General features: G+C 46.3%; 1 protein-coding gene across 6 annotated transcripts in view; it reads right to left on the reverse strand.

The window, feature by feature from the left end:
- Positions 1-3,961: 3,961 nt before the first annotated feature.
- Positions 3,962-17,939, reverse strand: part of LOC135056132 (uncharacterized) — a 60,346-nt gene continuing 46,368 nt past the window's right edge. For all 6 annotated transcript variants that reach the window (XM_063960925.1, XM_063960929.1, XM_063960923.1 and 3 more), the window contains one exon: positions 3,962-4,670. In XM_063960925.1, coding sequence (XP_063816995.1) covers positions 4,321-4,670 — 350 coding nt within the window. In that variant the 3' untranslated portion in view covers positions 3,962-4,320. The remainder of the gene's footprint in view (positions 4,671-17,939) is intronic.

Here is a 17,939-nt window from a genome sequence, read left to right on the forward strand (position 1 = left end):
ACGTTGGTGTGTGGGAGCACCGGCGCGGCGCGCGACCGCCGTTATGATTGGCGGTATCGCGCACGGCTCCAGGGCTCATATCAACATATTATATACGCTGCCCAGGGCGCCCCCCCCCCCTGGCGCCCTGCACCCACGGAAGCCGGCGGCGGCGGAGAAAAGGTGCGCAGTGCGCCAACACGCGCTGGCGGGGGTCCGGGACACGGAACCCTGGCAGCGCCAACCCAACACGTTTGCCCACAACAACAAAGTGTAATGTGCTGCTCAGGGCGCTCCCCCCCCCAGCGCCCTGCACCCGCGGAAGCCAGCGGCGGGGGAGAAAAGGTGCACAGTGCGCTAACACGCGCTGGCGGGGGTGCGGGACACGGAGCCCCGGCAGCGCCCACACAAAACACTTTTGCCCGCAAAAAAAAAATTGTCATTTGCTGCTCAGGGCGCTCCCCCCCAGCACCCTGCACCCGTGGACGCTGGCGTCATAGCGCGCTCTACCATGCTGGCGGGGGAATGAGACACGGTGCCCCGGCACCGAACACGCTTTCAAAGCCAGTCTAAGTAAAACAACAGTAACCTGCCGCCCAGGGCGCTCCCCCCCAGCGCCCTGCACCCTGTGAGTGCCATTGTGTGGGAGCATGGAGCGCAGCGCGACCGCTGTACCTCCGTTACTGAAGTCTTCTGCCATCACTGAAGTCTTCTGTTCTTCTAATACTCACCCGGCTTCTTTCTTCTGGCCTCTATGAGGGGGTGACGGCGTGGCTCCGGGAACAAGCAGCTAGGCGCACCAAGTGATCGAACCCTCTGGAGCTAAAGGTGTCCAGTAGCCGAGAAGCAGACCCTTGAACTAAGAAGAAGTAGGTCCTGCTTCTCCCCCCTTACTCCCACGCTGCAGGGAGCCTGTAGCCAGCAGGTCTGCCTGAAAATAAAAAAACCTAACATAAAGTCTTTTAGAGAAACTCAGTAGAGCTCCCCTAGTGTGTGACCTATCCCTCCTGGGCACAAAGTCTAACTGAGGTCTGGAGGAGGGGCATAGAGAGAGGAGCTAGTTCACACCCAGTTTAAGTCTTTATAGTGTGCCCAAGCTCCTGCGGATCCGTCTATACCCCATGGTCCTTTTGGAGTCCCCAGCATCCTCTAGGACGTATGAGAAAGGGTATTAGCAGATACCTTTAACGGATGCTGCCAAAGCAAAAACAGCCTTCTCTACCCCAGAGGGTCTGTTCCAGTATAAAGTGTTACCCTTTGGTTTACATGGAGCCCCTGTAACCTTTCAAAGGGCCATGAACAAATTGCTTCAGCCTCATCAGGAGTATGCAGCCGCTTACCTTGATGATATCATATTCAGCTTAGACTAGAAGACTCACCTTCCAAGGGTACAGGCAGTGTTTCAGTCTCACCGGGAAAACACGTGTACCGCTAACCAGGGGCGGATTGGGAACAAAAAACGGCCCTGGAAAAATTTGTACTAGTGGCCCGACATGGGCAGCACCAGAGGTGTAAGGTCTAGCCATGGGCCATGGCAGCAGCACCCTCCCCCCAAGACTTTCCAGATAGTGGGCATGTCTAGCATCAAGGGGAAGTTAAAAAGAAATAAAATTAAATATTATGAGCACATTATATGATACATCTTCAGAATTTAGGAAACTATATCATTCTTTAGAAAGATATATTTTCTTGCTTATTACACCAACCGTATCCCAGTCACTATTCACTCAATCTTATATGTCAGCCAAGCAGGCAGATAGAGCATACACTAGATCATCTGCAATCACAGGCTAAGTGGCAAAGTCATTTTCATATATGCAAATTGTTTGGCATCTTATTCATTATGTCTATAAATAGGACCACATGTCCTCAAACAAAACAGGCCTCGCGGGTGTGCCGGCCCACCGGGAATCTTCCCTGTAGACCCTATGGCCAATCCGCCTCTGCCGCTAACCCGGAAAAGTATGCCATAAAAATGATAGAGGCAAAGTAACTTGGGGGATGTTGTAGGAAGGGGACAGATTAAACCCCAACCCAAGAAGGTTATGGCAGTTGCAACATGGCATAGGCCAGAACGAAAGACTCAACATTTCTCGGTCTAGTGTGTTATTACTGACGGTTTATACCTGACTTAGCAACTAGAGCAGCCCCATTCACACAGTGTTTAAAGAAGAACAAGATAATCTGGAAACTGCCTGGTGAGACCTAAGGCAAGCTTTGTGTGCAGAGCTTGTGTTGCAAGCCCCTGAAAATGAAAATGTATATTGAAACTTGATGCTTCTGGGACAGGATTGGGTGCAGTACTCTCCCAAGAGGTAAATGGCGAGGAAAAAACAATTTTATATTTAAGCCAGAAATTATTACCCACGGAGTACAAATACTCAACAGTAGAACAAGAGTGCTTGGCAATGAAATGGGCAGTAGCTTCCCTAAGGTACTATTTGTTAGGCAGAGAGTTCCGACTAATGACGGATCATGCACATGAACAAAGAAGTGAATGCTCATGTGGCCCGTTGGTTTTTTGGCCCTACAGCCTGAAGCAGCAAGCCTGACTGCAGACACCTGTCGGGTTGTTTTTAAAAGGTATCAGACAAAAGAGACAGGGCTCCTGATGCAGGACAAGCTGGCCCGGTGATAGGTCAGGAACTGGAACTCTCTAGTCTCTGTAAGATTCTACATCCTGTTTGTTAATGCCTGCTGTTATCTGTGGTATGTCCTATAACTTGCATGTTAACTGCTGACATTCTGCTACGAACTACCTGTCTGCGAAAACTGTGGAGAAATAAAAGTGTTCTGAGTTTTACCTGGTGTATGTGATCCTTGTCACACAAGCAATTAATTAACTGATCTGTAAATTAACGAATCATGCAATTCTAATAGGTAAATATTTTCATTAACGACCTAACAGAAGGTCTAGAGAGCATGGTGTCTATTTTTGCAGATGATACCAAATTGTGTAAAGTTATAAATACGGAGGGGGATGCTGAGTCGCTTCAGAACGACTTAGTTAAATTAGAAGCATGGGCAGCGAAATGGAGAATGCGCTTCAACACAGACAAGTGTAAGGTAATGCACTGTGGTAACAAGAACAAAAATTACACCTACCTACTAAATGGGATAAAATTAGGGGATTCTGTACTGGAAAAGGACTTAGGTGTCCTCATAGATAGCAAGCTAAGCAGTAGTACCCAAAGTAGGACTGCAGCAAAGAAGGCTAATAAGATATTAGCATGCATAAAACGGGGTATTGATGCTAGGGACGAGAGTATTATACTCCCGTTATATAAATCACTTGTGAGGCCACACCTTGAATACTGTGTACAATTCTGGGCACCATACTACAAAAAGGATATCCTGGAGCTAGAAAAGGTTCAGAGGCGGGCGACCAAACTAATTAAGGACATGGAGACGCTGGAATACGAGGAAAGGCTTGCAAGGCTAGGCATGTTTACATTGGAAAAGAGGGGACATTATCAACATCTACAAATATATAAGGGGACAATACACAGAGCTTGCGCGGGACCTTTTTTTGGTTAGATCAACACAGAGAACTCGTGGACACTCGCTCAGGTTAGAGGAGAGGAGATTCCGCACAATACGGCGTAAAGGCTTTTTCACGGTAAGGACGATACGTGTTTGGAATTCCCTGCCTGAGGGAGTTGTAATGGCGGACTCAGTCAACACCTTTAAGAATGGATTAGATAAATTCCTAATGGATAAGGATATCCAGGGTTATGGTGCATAGTCACGCATTATAGTTATTATAAAAAAGAGGGATAAACGTAATGGCAGACATCAGCATCAGTCAAACTTTTATACCAAATAATCCTGCATAGGAGACCACAAATAGGTTGAACTCGATGGACAATTGTCTTTTTTAACCTTAGATACTATGTTACTATGTATGACAAGTTCCATAGGACAAGATAGCAGAATCCTCATGTAGATTTTCTCAACAGAAAAAAAGACAAAACAAATTAAGTTTGTTCTTTATAATACAAAACACAAATAAATATTTTTATTAATGTATTTAAACCTCCTTATTTCTGTACTGACATTTAAAGCCCCATTGTACACAAAAGACAACACTGTAGATAAAAGATACACTGACAGAAGGTTTATGCATTATGAGCAACTCTCTCATGATGTAATGTCTCTCTCCATTCTTCTCCCTGGTGGAAAATGAGGGCATGCAGCAGCCAAACCTCATTCCACAGTGGTTAAGTCTTCCTCGTAGGCAGTGCATTCTGTGGTCATACTTGAGACAGCAAAGCAACTGTTTGGCACACTCAGACACCTGACATTCTCAGAGCTGGCGGGATTAAGAGTGCCCAGTGTTGATCACGGTCGCTGCTTCTTAGTGTGTGTTATTTCATGCACTACAAGTTCATGTTTGTCAGCAAAGGACTTGTCACACAGTTCGCACCAGTGATCTTGTGTCAATGTGTTTGACTCTTCATGGTCTGATCTAGAGATCTCTGTATTTACTGTATGTGCATTGTCACAAGACAAACTGACAGGACACTGTAGTAGGGGACGTTTTCTCCGATACGTATTGTACCCCCATCCTGGTGGTCTGGGGTCATCTTGTGGGATCCACTGAGATGATGTGGTACCATCTTGTGCTATCCATAGCTCTGAGCTAGGAGATTCATGGGGACTGGCCATAGTATCCCATTTGATACATTCCTCTGAAGAAATGAAAAAGAGTATTCAAAATCATAGATTAAAACCTGAAAAAAACACAAGTTCTCAAACCATAACTAAGCAGACATTGCCCACATCTTAAATCAAATGTCAGAAAATGTTTTGTGTTCTGTCTGCTCAGCACCAGAGCTTATCTGCAGTTGAGGCGATTTCCATATTTCCAAATGTACCTTAAAGGATGGTGTGTGTCTGTCAACTTTGAACAGAAGGAACTGTGAGACAGAATCACCACACAAGCCGTGCCACACAGCGAACATACATTTGTGGTAACTCATCGCAGTGGTAATGCAGTGGGATCCAAATGGAGAGGGGCAGTTACCTAAAAGTTGACCTAATAGTTGAAATTGCTAGGAGACATGGCAGTGTGAGGCTTGATGAGGTCAGTAAGCCTCACCCTATCAAGGTATAAATAGGTTTTTGGTTACCTACCGGTAAATCCTTTTCTCGTAGTCCGTAGAGGATGCTGGGGTCCACATTAGTACCATGGGGTATAGACTGGTCCACCAGGAGCCATGAGTTTGAGAGTGTGGGCTGGCTCCTCCCTCTATGCCCCTCCTACCAGACTCAGTCTAGAAACCGTGCCCGAGGAGACGGACATCTTCGAGAGAAGGATTATACACAGATAGTGGCGAGATTCACGCCAGCTCACACATACAAGGCACATCAAGCTAACTAGCATGAAAACTCAGCAACTGCTGACACATTACTTACCAAGTAACAATGCAGTACGTAACCAAAACAAAGTTGTACTGAACTAGATAACAATTGCAGGAAACCAAAGCGCTGGGCAGGCGCCCAGCATCCTCTACAGACTACGAGAAAAGGATTTACCGGTAGGTAACCAAAATCCTATTTTCTCTTACGTCCTAGAGGATGGTGGGGTCCACATTAGTACCATGGGGATGTACCAAAGCTCCCAGAAGGGGAGGTAGAGCGTGGAGGCTCCTGCAGAACTGATAGACAAAACTTCAGGTCCTCAGAGGCCAAAGTATGGATCTTGTAGAACTTTGCAAACGTGTTCGACCCAAACCAAGTAGCCATTCGGCAAAGCTGTAAAGCTGAGACACCCCGGGCAGCTGCCCAGGAAGACCCCACCTTACGAGTAGAGTCGGCCTTAACAGACCTAGGACACGCTAATCCTGCTGTAGAATACGCATGCTGGATAGTGAACCTGATCCAGCGAGAGATAGTCTGCTTAGAAGCAGGACACCCAATTTTTTTGTGATCATATAAGACAGAGAGGCCGATTTTCTGTAACGAGCAGTCCTCTTCAAATAGATTTTCAGAGCCCTTACAACATCCAAGGACTTTGAAGAAATTGAGGAGTCAGTAGCCACTGGCACCACAATAGGTTGGTTCATATGAAATGCCGACACAACCTTCGGAAGAAACCGCTGACGTGTCCGGAGCTCAGCTCTATCTTCATGGAAGATCAAGTATGGGCTTTTACAGGACAAAGCCCCTAACTCCGACACACGTCTAGCAGAAGCTAAAGCCAACAAAGTGACAGCCTTCCACGTAAGAAATTTGACCCCAACCTCCTGTAGAGGCTCAAACCAGTCAGACTGGAGAAACTGCAACACCACGTTAAGATCCCATGGCGCTGTAGGCGGTACAAAGGGAGGTTAGGATGTGCAGAACTCCCTTCAAAAAAGTCTGAACCTCAGGGAGGGCAGCCAACTGTTTCTGGAAGAAAATGGATAGGGCCAAAATCTGGACTTTTACGGATCCTAACCTCAGGCCCATATCCACACCTGTTTGCAAGAAGAGGAGAAAACGTCCCAGTTGAAACTCCACCGCAGGAAACTTCTTGGACTCACACCAAGATCCATATTTTTTCCAAATACGATTAATGCTTTGACGTTACTCCTTTCCTAGCCTGTATCAGGGTAGGAATAAACTTGTTCGGAATACCCTTCCAAGCTAGTATCAGGCATTCAACCTCCATGACGTCAAACGTAACCGTGGTAAGTCTTGATAGGCGAACGGCCCCTGCTGCAGCAGGTCTTCCCGAAGAGGAAGAGGCCTCGCTCTTCTAGCAGTAGATCCAGAAGATCCGCGTACCAAGCTCTTCTTGGCCAGTCCGGAGCAATGAGGATTGCCTGAACTCTTGTTCTCCTTATGAGTTTGAGAACTCTTGGAATGAGTGGAAGTGGAGGAAACACGTACACTGACTGGAACACCCACAGAGTCACTAGGGCGTCCACCGCCACTGCTTGCGTGTCACTCGACCTGGAACAATACCGCTGAAGCTTCTTGTTGAGACGAGAGGACATCATGTCGATTTGGGGTACACCCCAAAGATCTGTTACCTCCTTGAATACCTCCGGATGGAGACCCCACTCCCCTGGATGGAGATAGTGTCTGCTGAGGAAGTCCGCTTCCCAGTTGTCTACTCCCGGAATGAAGATTGCTGACAGCGCCAACGCGTGTTTTTCTGCCCAGAGGATGATTCTTGTTACCTCTGACATTGCAGCTCTGCTCTTCATTCTGCCCTGTCGGTTTATGTAAGCCACTGCTGTCACATAGTCCGACTGCACTTGAAAGGCCCGATTTCTCAGAAGTTGGGCCGCTTGGAGAAGACCGTTGTAGACGGCTCTTAGTTCCAGAATGTTTATCGGCAGGCCGGCTTCCAGTCTTGACCACCTTCCTTGGAAGGTGTCCCCTTGAATGACTGCGCCCCAGCCCCGGAGACTTGCATCCGTGGTTAGGAGGATCCAGTCCTGTATCCCAAACCCGCAGCCCTTCAGAAGGTGATGCAATTGCAGCCACCAGAGGAGTGAAATCCTGGCCTTTGGCGATAGACGTATTCTCTGGAGCATGTGTAGATGGGATCCCGACCAAATGTCCAGGAGATCCAGCTGGAAGGACCGAGCGTGAAACCTCCCGGACTGCAGAGCCTCGTAAGAGGCCACCATCTTTCCCAGAAGGCGAATGCACTTATGAACCGACACCAGGGGTTGGCTTCAGGACACCCCTCCCCATCGTTTGAATCACCAACGCTTTTTCCTCTGGAAGAAACACCTTCTGCACGTCCGTGTCGAGGATCATTCCCAGAAAGGACAACCTCCTGGTTGGTTCCAAGTATGATTTTGGAAGATTCAGGATCCAACCATGTTCCCTGAGAAGCTGGGTCGTGAGAGCTAAGGACCGTAACAGCTTCTCCTTCGACGATGCTTTTAACAGCAGATCATCCAGATATGGAATTATGTTCACCCCCTGCATGCGGAGGTGAACCATCACCTCCGCCATCACCTTGGTGAATACCCTCTGTGCTGTGGAGTAGCCGAATGGCAGGGCCTGGAACTGGAAATGACAGTCCAACAATGCGATGCGGAGATAAGCCTGATGCGGCAGCCAAATCGGAATGTGGAGGTACGCATCCTTGGTATCCAGGGATACCAGGAATTCCCCCTCTTCCAGAGCTGATATCACCACCTTTAAAGACTCCATTTTGAACTTGAACTCCTTCAGAAAGGGAGTTTAGCGATTTTAGGTTCAGAATGGGTCTAACCGAACCATCCGGTTTAGGTACGACGAAAAGGTTAGAATAATAATAATAATAATTTTATTTATATAGCGCTCTTTCTCCAATAGGACTCAAGGCGCTTAACAGATACATAGCATAATATAGTACAGAAAATAATAAAGTACAGAACAGATTTTCATAAAATACAGAAGCATGGAGATACTAAAGGGACAATTATGGGAATGCTTGAGTAAAAAGGAAAGTCTTGAGTCTACTTTTGAAGGATTCCATAGTTGGGGCCTCTCGCACTGTCCGGGGAAGTGAGTTCCATAGAGTCGGAGCCGCATGACTAAAAGCTCGACCCCCAGATGAATTACGGGAGATTCTAGGTACTGCTAAAAGTCCTTCATCTACAGATCGCAGTATTCGAGTGGGGCAGTATGGGGTCAGTAGCTGCTTCAGGTACCTTGGGCCCTGGTCATGTAGTGCTTTGAAACTCAGTAAGCCAATCTTGAAGATGATTCGCCATCTTACAGGCAGCCAGTGAAGGGAGTAGAGTATGGGTGTTATGTGGCTAGAACGGGGCTGGTTGGTTAACAGCCTGGCAGCTGTGTTTTGCACCAGCTGTAAACGGTGCAATTCTTTTGCTGGGAGACCAAGGTAGAGGGCATTACAGTAGTCTAATCGAGATGATACAAATGCGTGGATGACTTTTGGCAGATCATCTGAGGGAATTAAGTGCTTGATTCTGGCTATGTTCCTCAGGTGAAAGAATGAGGATTTGATTGTGGCTGATATCTGATGTTTAAGTGTCAAGCCACCATCCAGGAAAACGCCAAGATTCCGCACACGATCAGTGGTTTGTAATTCCGAATCCCCGAGTGTAAATCCAGTTGGTTGGCTATGCTGCAGTCTTGTCCTTTGATGTTGCGGTCCTATCATAAGGACCTCTGTTTTATCCGGGTTCAGTCGCAGCCAACTAGCACTCATCCACTCCTGGAGTTCAGCTAGACAGCCATTTAGGGTTGCTATTGGGTTATCAGTGCCCGGAGCAAAGGACAAGTACAGTTGTGTATCATCTGCATAGCAGTGGTAGACTAGCCCATGGCGCCTGATTATTTCACCCAGCGGGAGCATGTATACTGCAAAAAGCATGGGGGATAGTATAGAACCTTGTGGGACACCACATGGCAATGGCACTGGTGGTGATGAGTATAATCCAGACGATACTCTCTGTGACCTGCCTGTGAGAAATTAGTTGAACCAATTTAGGACTGTGCCATCCAGTCCACAAAAATGTATCAGATGCTCAAACAGAAGCCCATGGTCCACGGTATCAAATGCTGCAGAGAGATCCAGAAGGATTAATATTGAACAGTCGCCTCTGTCTCTTGCCGTCAGAAGATCATTTAACACACACACCAGGGCTGTTTCAGTGCTATGTCTTCTCCTGAATCCTGATTGGAATGGATCATAGATATCATGGGTTGTCAGGCAGGTTTCCAGTTGATTTGCAACCACTTTCTCAATAACCTTTCCTAGAAAAGGAAGGTTTGATACTGGTCTATAGTTGGTCATGCAGTCGGGATCTAAGTTAGATTTTTTAAGAAGAGGTCTAACAATTGCTTCCTTTAGGGGTCCAGGAAATATGCCTGTCTGCAAAGAGCATTGAACAATTTTTGCAAAGACAGGACCAATTATATCCATACAACCTATTAGAAGCTTGGTTGAGGCAGGGTCCAGATCACAGGTGGTGGGACGCAAAATCTGAGCAATTTCAATAATGTCCTTTACATCCACTGGGTGAAAGCTGGTCCATGAAGGCAGGTGGCTTATATTGGCAGGTTTTGTAGTTTGACACTCCTTTGATGGCACTGTGGAGATTCCAGCCCGAATGGTGGATATTTTATCTGCAAAGAAGTTTGCAAACTCGTTGCATCTTGCCTGAGAGAGGGTTTCATCAGTCTGCAGGCATGCTGGCTTGCAAAGCATCTCCACTGTGCGGAAAAGTTGAGCTGGCCTATTGTTTGCTGCCTTGATCTCATTTGACAGAAACTGTGATTTCTTACGGGTGATTGTCGATTGATATTCTTCATTATGCTTTATTAGTTTTATTTTGTCATCCACTAGGTTAGTCTTCCTCCATCGTCTTTCCAGTCTACGCCCCCTTTTCTTGAGCTCACTAACACTGTTGTCGAACCAGGGAGCTCGACGTTGTGGTTTACGAGGTCTTATACGCACAGGGGCGATAATATCAATTGCAGCCATAACATCCCTATTATAATAACGGACTAGGGAACAGGCATCTTCACAGGCACCCAGTATAGCAGAGAGATACAGATTTGCTGTTAGAGCCTGGGGAGTCATACCCCTCCTTGGACGATACCTGGTCAACTCCACGGGCGGAGATTTTATTTGAGGGGTTGCAACTGAGAACCAAAGGGTGTGGTAGTCTGACCAGATGACTGGGTTTATTTTTAGGTCAGTGACTTCTAATCCAATCTGAAAGACAAGATCAAGAGTGTGACCACTTTTATGTGTGGCAGAAGGAATGACCTGTGTGAAGCCCTGACCATTCATTGTGCACAGGAGGTCTTGGCCAAGGCGTGAGAGCTCATCATCCACCCATGCATTGAAATCCCCGAGGATGAGCCATCTTTGATGTTCCAGAACCAGGCCAGCAACAGTGTCTGCAATTTCTTGTAGAAATATCTTTCCATCTCCAGGGGGCCGGTAACTGAGAAGTACTCTGAAACCTAATCCTGTCGAACTCCGGGCAGCAATGCACTCGAATGAGCGAGTAATTTCAATAGGGTGGACCCTAAGTTTAAGGTCTTTTATGAAGCAGATAGCCACCCCGCCACCCCTGCGGTCCAGTCTTGGGTTGTGGATGACAGAGTAGTTTGTTGGGACTGCAGCCTCCAATATAGGTGCTGCATTTTCATCTAGCCAGGTCTCTGTAATACAGGCTAGATCTGCAGATTCAATAAGGTCAGCAATTGTTGCAGTCATATTTCTTCTAGATCAGGCATTACAAAGGACTGACCTGATTGGGCATACCAGTGTGCCTTCAGTTTTCTTTATGTTAGGTGCAGGAGCTCTGGGTATGGGGGTTACCAAGCGAGAATTGACAGTTCTGTTCTTCCAAGCACAGGGCCGTCTTTTGGGTATCACTTCTATTTGATTGTTTTTTGAAGCTGGGGGTGAGCAGGTGGGCAAAAGAGTTAGGTGGTTACCGGGGAAAAGAAGTTTCCGGCCTGCTCGCTTCCCACGAATGCGCCTGTGTTTTCTTTTTAAAATGCCAAGGGATTGGAGGATAGAAGCCTGTGATGGTGTAATAGGAACTGCGGAACTTGGTGGGCGGAGTGAAAGAATGAAGCTGGAGGAATACGTACGTATACATTGGGTCATCAGTGACAGATTACTATAAGTATGAGCTGCAAATGATGATGAGAGAGGGAGAGAAAACTGTATATATATATATTTTTTTTTTATTTTTTTTTACCCCAATTCGATATGTGATCCAAAAATTATAATAGGTACATGAACCGAGTTATTGAACCTTTGTTTTGCATATGAGGTGGTACTGGCACAATGACCTGTGCCTCCACCAACTTCTGTATGGCTTCTTGCAGGACAGTCCTGTCTGCCAGCAGAGCTGGCAAGCCTGATTTGAAAAATCGGTGAGGAGGGAGATTTTGAAATTCCAGCCTGTACCCCTGGGATACAATATCTTGCACCCAGGGGTCAAGGCCGGACGACACCCAGACATGACTGAAATGCCCGAGTCTCGCTCCCACCGGCCCCACCTCCCGGGCATGCAGTCCACCGTCATGCGGAGGACTTTGGTGTACCTGAAGCAGGATTCTGTTCCTGGGAACCTGCAGCAGCAGGTTTCTTGGACTTGGGCCGACCTCCCCGAAAAAAGGTGTTGGACGGCTTGGCCTTTCTGTGCTTGGTAGGCCGAAAGGGCTGTGATGCAGTTGAAGAAAAGGGTTTCTTCGGAGCAGGAGTAGCTGAGGGAAGAAAAGGTGACTTACCCGCCGTAGCCTTGGAGATCCACGTATCTAACGCTTCCCCAAAGAGAGCCTGACCTGTGTAGGGTAGGGTCTCCACACTTCTCATGGATTCTGCGTTGGCAGACCACTGGCACAACCACAGTCCTCGACGAGCTGATACAGACATGGAAGAAATTCCCGCAGCCATGGAACCCAGGTCTTTCATGGATTCTACCAGAAATCCTGCCGAATCCTGAATGTTACGTAAAAACAATTCAACATCACATTTCTCCATAGTATCCAAATCTTCAAGTAATGTGCCTGGCCACTTTACTATAGCTTTGGCAATCCAAGCACTGGCAATAGTGGGACGTAGTATTACCCCAGAAGCCGTGTACATGGATTTGAGCGTATTATATATTTTACGATCAGCCGGCTCTTTCAAGGCAGTCGATCCTGGAACAGGTAAAACCACCTTTTGAGAGTCTGGATACTGACGCGTCAACAATAGGTGGGTTTTCCCATTTTTTTCTATCCTCTACCGGGAAAGGAAATACCACCAGTACCCTTTTAGGTATCTGGAATTTTTTATCCGGGTTTTCCCAAGCCTTTTTAAAAATAGCATTTAATTCCTTTGACGCAGGGAAGGTTAGCGAGGCTTTCTTATTTTCAGTGAAGTAAGCCTCCCCAACCTGCTCGGGTGTTGTATCAGCAATATTCAACACATCTCTAATAGCCTCTATCATCAACTGCATCCTTTAAGCAAGAGATGCTGCCCCCCGCAACACATCCCCATCACCGTCTGCAGTGTCAGAATCAGTATCCGTGTCATCCTGCATAATCTGCGCAAGAGCACGTTTATGTGAATATACAGCGGGGAGCCCTGAGGTACCAGACTGCCATAGAGTTCTGTAAAGCCTGAGTTGCAGATTCATTTTGTGCAACCCTATGTGAAATCTGAGAAATCATAGATTTGATAGCGGATAACCACTCAGGCTCCCTTGCTGGTATCTGTGCTAAACCAGTGCAATCCTGATTACATGGAATGGGATTATCCTGCAGCATATGACACAGAGTGCCTGGACATAGCTTAATGGAGACCACAGATACTCCATACACACACACAGGGGAGGACAGACAGAGTTTCACCCCCAAGAATGGCAAGAGAGACACAGAGATTGGAGCCAACCCACACACAGCGCTTTTAATGTAAAGGGAGACCCCTACCAGCGCTGACTGTGCACCTTAATAGGTTACACAGTCTTTATGCAGACTCCCCCCCCCCCCCCCACCCCCACTTCTACAACCCCCTGGCACCGTGAGATAGCTGGAGTTGCTGTGGAGGGACTTGCTCTTCCTGGACAGCGCTGTGCAGGAAGGAAAATGGCGCTGAATGCTGCTGGGTCTGCTCTGAGGCGAAGCTCCACCCCTAAAATGGCGCTGTCTTCCCGCTCTTCACAAGGATTATACTGGCCTGAGATAAAATGCTAGCTGAGATCCACGTACCCCGACAGGCTTGCTGACCAGTGCAGGGTTCAAGCGCTGGCTCAGGGCGCCCCTCACAGCGCCGCACTAAGTACCGCTGAGCCTCCGGAGCGCAGTTAGTAATGCGCTCCCACCCTGTTGCCGCCATCTTCACACTGGCCCCCCGCTTGCTAGGGGGGTCGGTGACACACTCGCCACTGATCTTCTGGCTCTGTAAGGGGGTGGCGGCATGCTGCTGGGGTGAGCGATCCCCTGTGGCGGGGAACGATCTATCCCCTCAGGAGCTCAGTGTCCTGTCAGCGGAGATAGTGGCTCAGACCCCGCAGGGCGGACACTACTCCTCCCCCTTAGTCCCACGAAGCAGGGAGGCTGTTGCCAGCAGCCTCCCTGTAAAATAATAAACTCTAAAAAAAAAAAAACTTTACTAAAGAAGCTCTGCAGAGCTCCCCTAGCTGTGACCGGCTCCTCCGGGCACATTTTCTAAACTGAGTCTGGTAGGAGGGGCATAGAGGGAGGAGCCAGCCCACAGTCTCAAACTCTGTGCCGATGGCTCCTGGTGGACCCGTCTATACCCCATGGTACTAATGTGGACCCCAGCATCCTCTAGGACGTAAGAGAAACACTGCTATACAAAGCTAGAAAATGGAGAAAAGCATTGAAAGTGCTCTTTCGTCCCCATTCTGGCAACCACAGTTTTAGAAAAGAATACCTTCTTTCAAATGATGTAATCCCCCATCCTGACATCAAGAAATACAGGGATCACCTTATCTGATGCCACAGGTTATCTACCTTTTTTGCGACAAAATATTAATCCTCAATATTAATATTCAAAACACGTAAATAAACAAATAATAATTTTAAACTGTAGATTTTTTACTATGAAAACCTATGTGTAGGATCCGCCTTTTTTACATTTTAGAAAGATGGATTAATAAAAAATACACAGTTTTGGTTTTCACTCATTGGAGCTATTTTCTGGGAATTCAAAGTCTTCTGCAAAAAAAAAAAAAACAATGTAAAATTTGTGTGAGCACTGTATAAATAATTGCTGATATGGATGATAAAGTGTGACCATGACCAACTCATAAAGTACCAAAATAAGCCAAGCAGCAAAGGGGTACATTTAAACCAAGATATCCAAACTTTCTGAAAACCACAAATGTGTGTAACAGGGACATTCCACTGTTACACGGGATGATGTACAAGTTTTAACATATCAAATTTTGTTAAAACTTAACACAAAATGTTATTTTGAAAAAAAAAAGAGAAAAGATGGAGGTAATATCAAGGTACCTAACTAAGCCTATTTTTTTTAGGTAGGAAAATGTTGTATTTTTCTCCGTTATACCAAACACAATACCTGTATCACAAAATGTAGTTGTCACGTATGGGACATGTCAAGTCCACCACCATTTTGTAAAGGAAACTTCTACTTGATAATTACCCTCAACTCCAAATTAAGAACCTGTTATTTATTTTTTTTATAAAAACCTATGGAATGGCCCAAGAGCTGTTTAGCAGTCCGATCATTAATGCTTCTATAATATTCTGACCATAAAAAAGACTAGCCTTACATTGGCTTTCTAACAATGTACTGTAGTCAGCCTATCGGATAGTTACTGCAATGGTAAAGAAGCTTTACCCTACATTACAGAAAGCAAACACTGGCTTAATCATAAGAATTTTGACCTACCATTACATTCATTTATCTGAATACATTTGGGGACATGAAAACTTTAAGGAATAGAGGGCAATGTGGCTGTAGTAGGTATTCATGTAAAACTCAAATTTGTTTGTATTCGGTTTTCTCCCCACTAACTATTGTAAATCAGTTTACAGAGTATCAAAAGCCCATAGCAGAGAATAGACAAGCGCAACAGAATTTGCTGTACTATATAAGAAACTCTTAATAAATAAATAAATAAAATCAAACAATACTAAAACATGCCATAACAAAAGGGGTGGGGTGGGAACTCAGCCCCCCATATAGATTCAGAGACATACAGTAGGTCTAATGGTAAGGAAAAAAACAGGATTTCTCCTGCAGGGACCACAGGTTATCCACAGGATAACATTGGGATATGAGGTAGCGACAGTTGATTGGCACCAAACGATCAAAGCTTTCGGCCTCCCAGAATGCAACGGGCCCATCCCTATATCCCCGCCTCCTGGCTCAGGCAATTCAGTTTTTTGTTTGGTGCGGCAGGAGCCAGACCATGGTAAAGTATGAGGCCGCGATCCCTAGGGTTGATGTCAGCAGTGGGGAGTAAGACACTCCCTTGGTCACCTCTGCCTCCGGTTCATGACCAGTTTCCTCCAAGTTTCCTGCCATGAACTGAGTTACCGCTTCCGTCTGAGACGCTGTTTATCTAAAAGGACCCAGTCGCAGCATAGGCAGCTGTAGGACTGGTGCGTTGGTGTTCACCTGGGCGTCTGTGTTCACGGGGCGATTGTGTACACTAATAGCGTCTGGATCCACTCAGCGTTCACTAATGTACTGATCGATCCTGGAAGCGGGGTGAAGTCTCCCTGTATCCTACTCTCCTGAGTCGGGTGATACAGCACTAAGTCTCTACCTTTGGTACGAATAGTTGGATAAGTGCCTGTTGCATATGAGTCTGTAAACTATTGCTGCTGTTTTCTTTCGCTGTGCGACTGAATACGTTTAAACTCCTATATAAGTTAATGCAGTAATATGTTTCTCCTACAAACTCGAAATGTATCTGTAGTTGATGTGCTCATATTGCTTATTATACAAATGTATAACTTGTGACTGATTGCTAGTGTGATTGCTGACTTTACTATTTTCTGTCAGTTTCTGTGTATTCCGATCCCCAATGCTGGTGCAAAGCAGGGAGGGATCGGATTGTATGTCACTTTAACAAATTTTAAAGTGATTGCAGTCACATTTTGTGTAGTTAACACTGTAAAGGTGTGTGATTTATTTATCATGTCTAAGAGAGGAAAGGGTGAGGAAGATACACTCTCCACAGCAGCACCAGCACTCATGTATTATTTGTCTTGCAAAGCTGGGTTAACCTCTCAGGATCTGGTTCAAAATGGATTATGTGTAAAATTGTTTTAGCTTTCACCAAAGCCTCTTGAATAATCCGAGGTAGGCACAGATTCAAGTTGAATCCCCATGGCCTACTTTTGCACAAACATTATCCAGTATAGCTGAGCGGATAATGCCAGCTTCTATAGCAGGGATAGGTTACCCTATTAACCCTTACATGCAACATGCCACCTAGGGGTTATCACATCAAGTACAGGAATCGTCGGCCTCTCAACAGAAACAGGCTGAAAGGCCAGTGGTAAGTAAATCACATAGACATGAAACAACATCTTCACAGTCTACACATGTTTCAGATGAGGACTCATCGCACTCCGGGTCTGCATACAGAGATGAGGAGGAAGGCCTCAGCTCAATGGACATTCCTTAGCTAATTAGTGCTTTGAAAGCCATTCTATCCTTAGAGGCGGCAGCAGAGCCTTTGTTAAAATCTAAGGCACCTGTGTTTAAACATTCCAAAATAGTTAGGACTAAGTTTCCTAGGTCAGAACAGCTGACAGAAATTATTCAAGAGGCTTGGGTTACACCCAGTAAGAAGTTTAGAATTCCAAGGAAATGGAATTCCCATTATCCTCTTCCAGTTGGGGACTGTTTAACCACTTGCCTGGTATGGTCGCATCAGATGCGACCATGCCTGCAAGTGCTCTATCTGACCTGGTCGCACAGGATTCAATCAGTCAAACAGAGAGTGTTAGCAACGGCAGGGAAGATAAACTTCCCTCCGCTGCTGCTGTCATCTGCCTCCCTGCACTCTCCCCCACTGATTGCCGTGCTGCCGATCACTGCTGATCGGTCAGCACGGCAGGATCCCCCCCTCCAGCGGCTGCAGACAATGGCAGCCACTGGGGAGTGTAAATGAACCCTCCCAAGCCACACCCAGACACCCCCCCTGTATACCTGCAGGCTGTCCCGACTTTCAAAATGAAAGCCGCGATGTTCCCGATCGATATTTCGATGTTTGGGGGGGGGGGGGGGGGGGTGTAAAAAAATTTTTTTTGTTTTTTTTTTACTAAAATCATTTGGGATAGGGTTAAATTCATGTTCTTCACCTAATTCACTCATAGAAAAAAAAACGACAATTTCTGAGCGGTTTTTGGCTAAATAAATCATCAGTTAAGTGGTTAAAGATTGGTGCGAAAATCTACATTACCTCAGCCTTCAGCATCATTAAATGATGTCACGGATAGGAAAATAGATTGTTTTCTTAAAATCATTTTCTCCTTGTCGG

This window comes from Pseudophryne corroboree, chromosome 3 (assembly GCF_028390025.1).
Source record: "Pseudophryne corroboree isolate aPseCor3 chromosome 3, aPseCor3.hap2, whole genome shotgun sequence".
Taxonomy (NCBI): Eukaryota; Metazoa; Chordata; class Amphibia; order Anura; family Myobatrachidae; genus Pseudophryne; species Pseudophryne corroboree.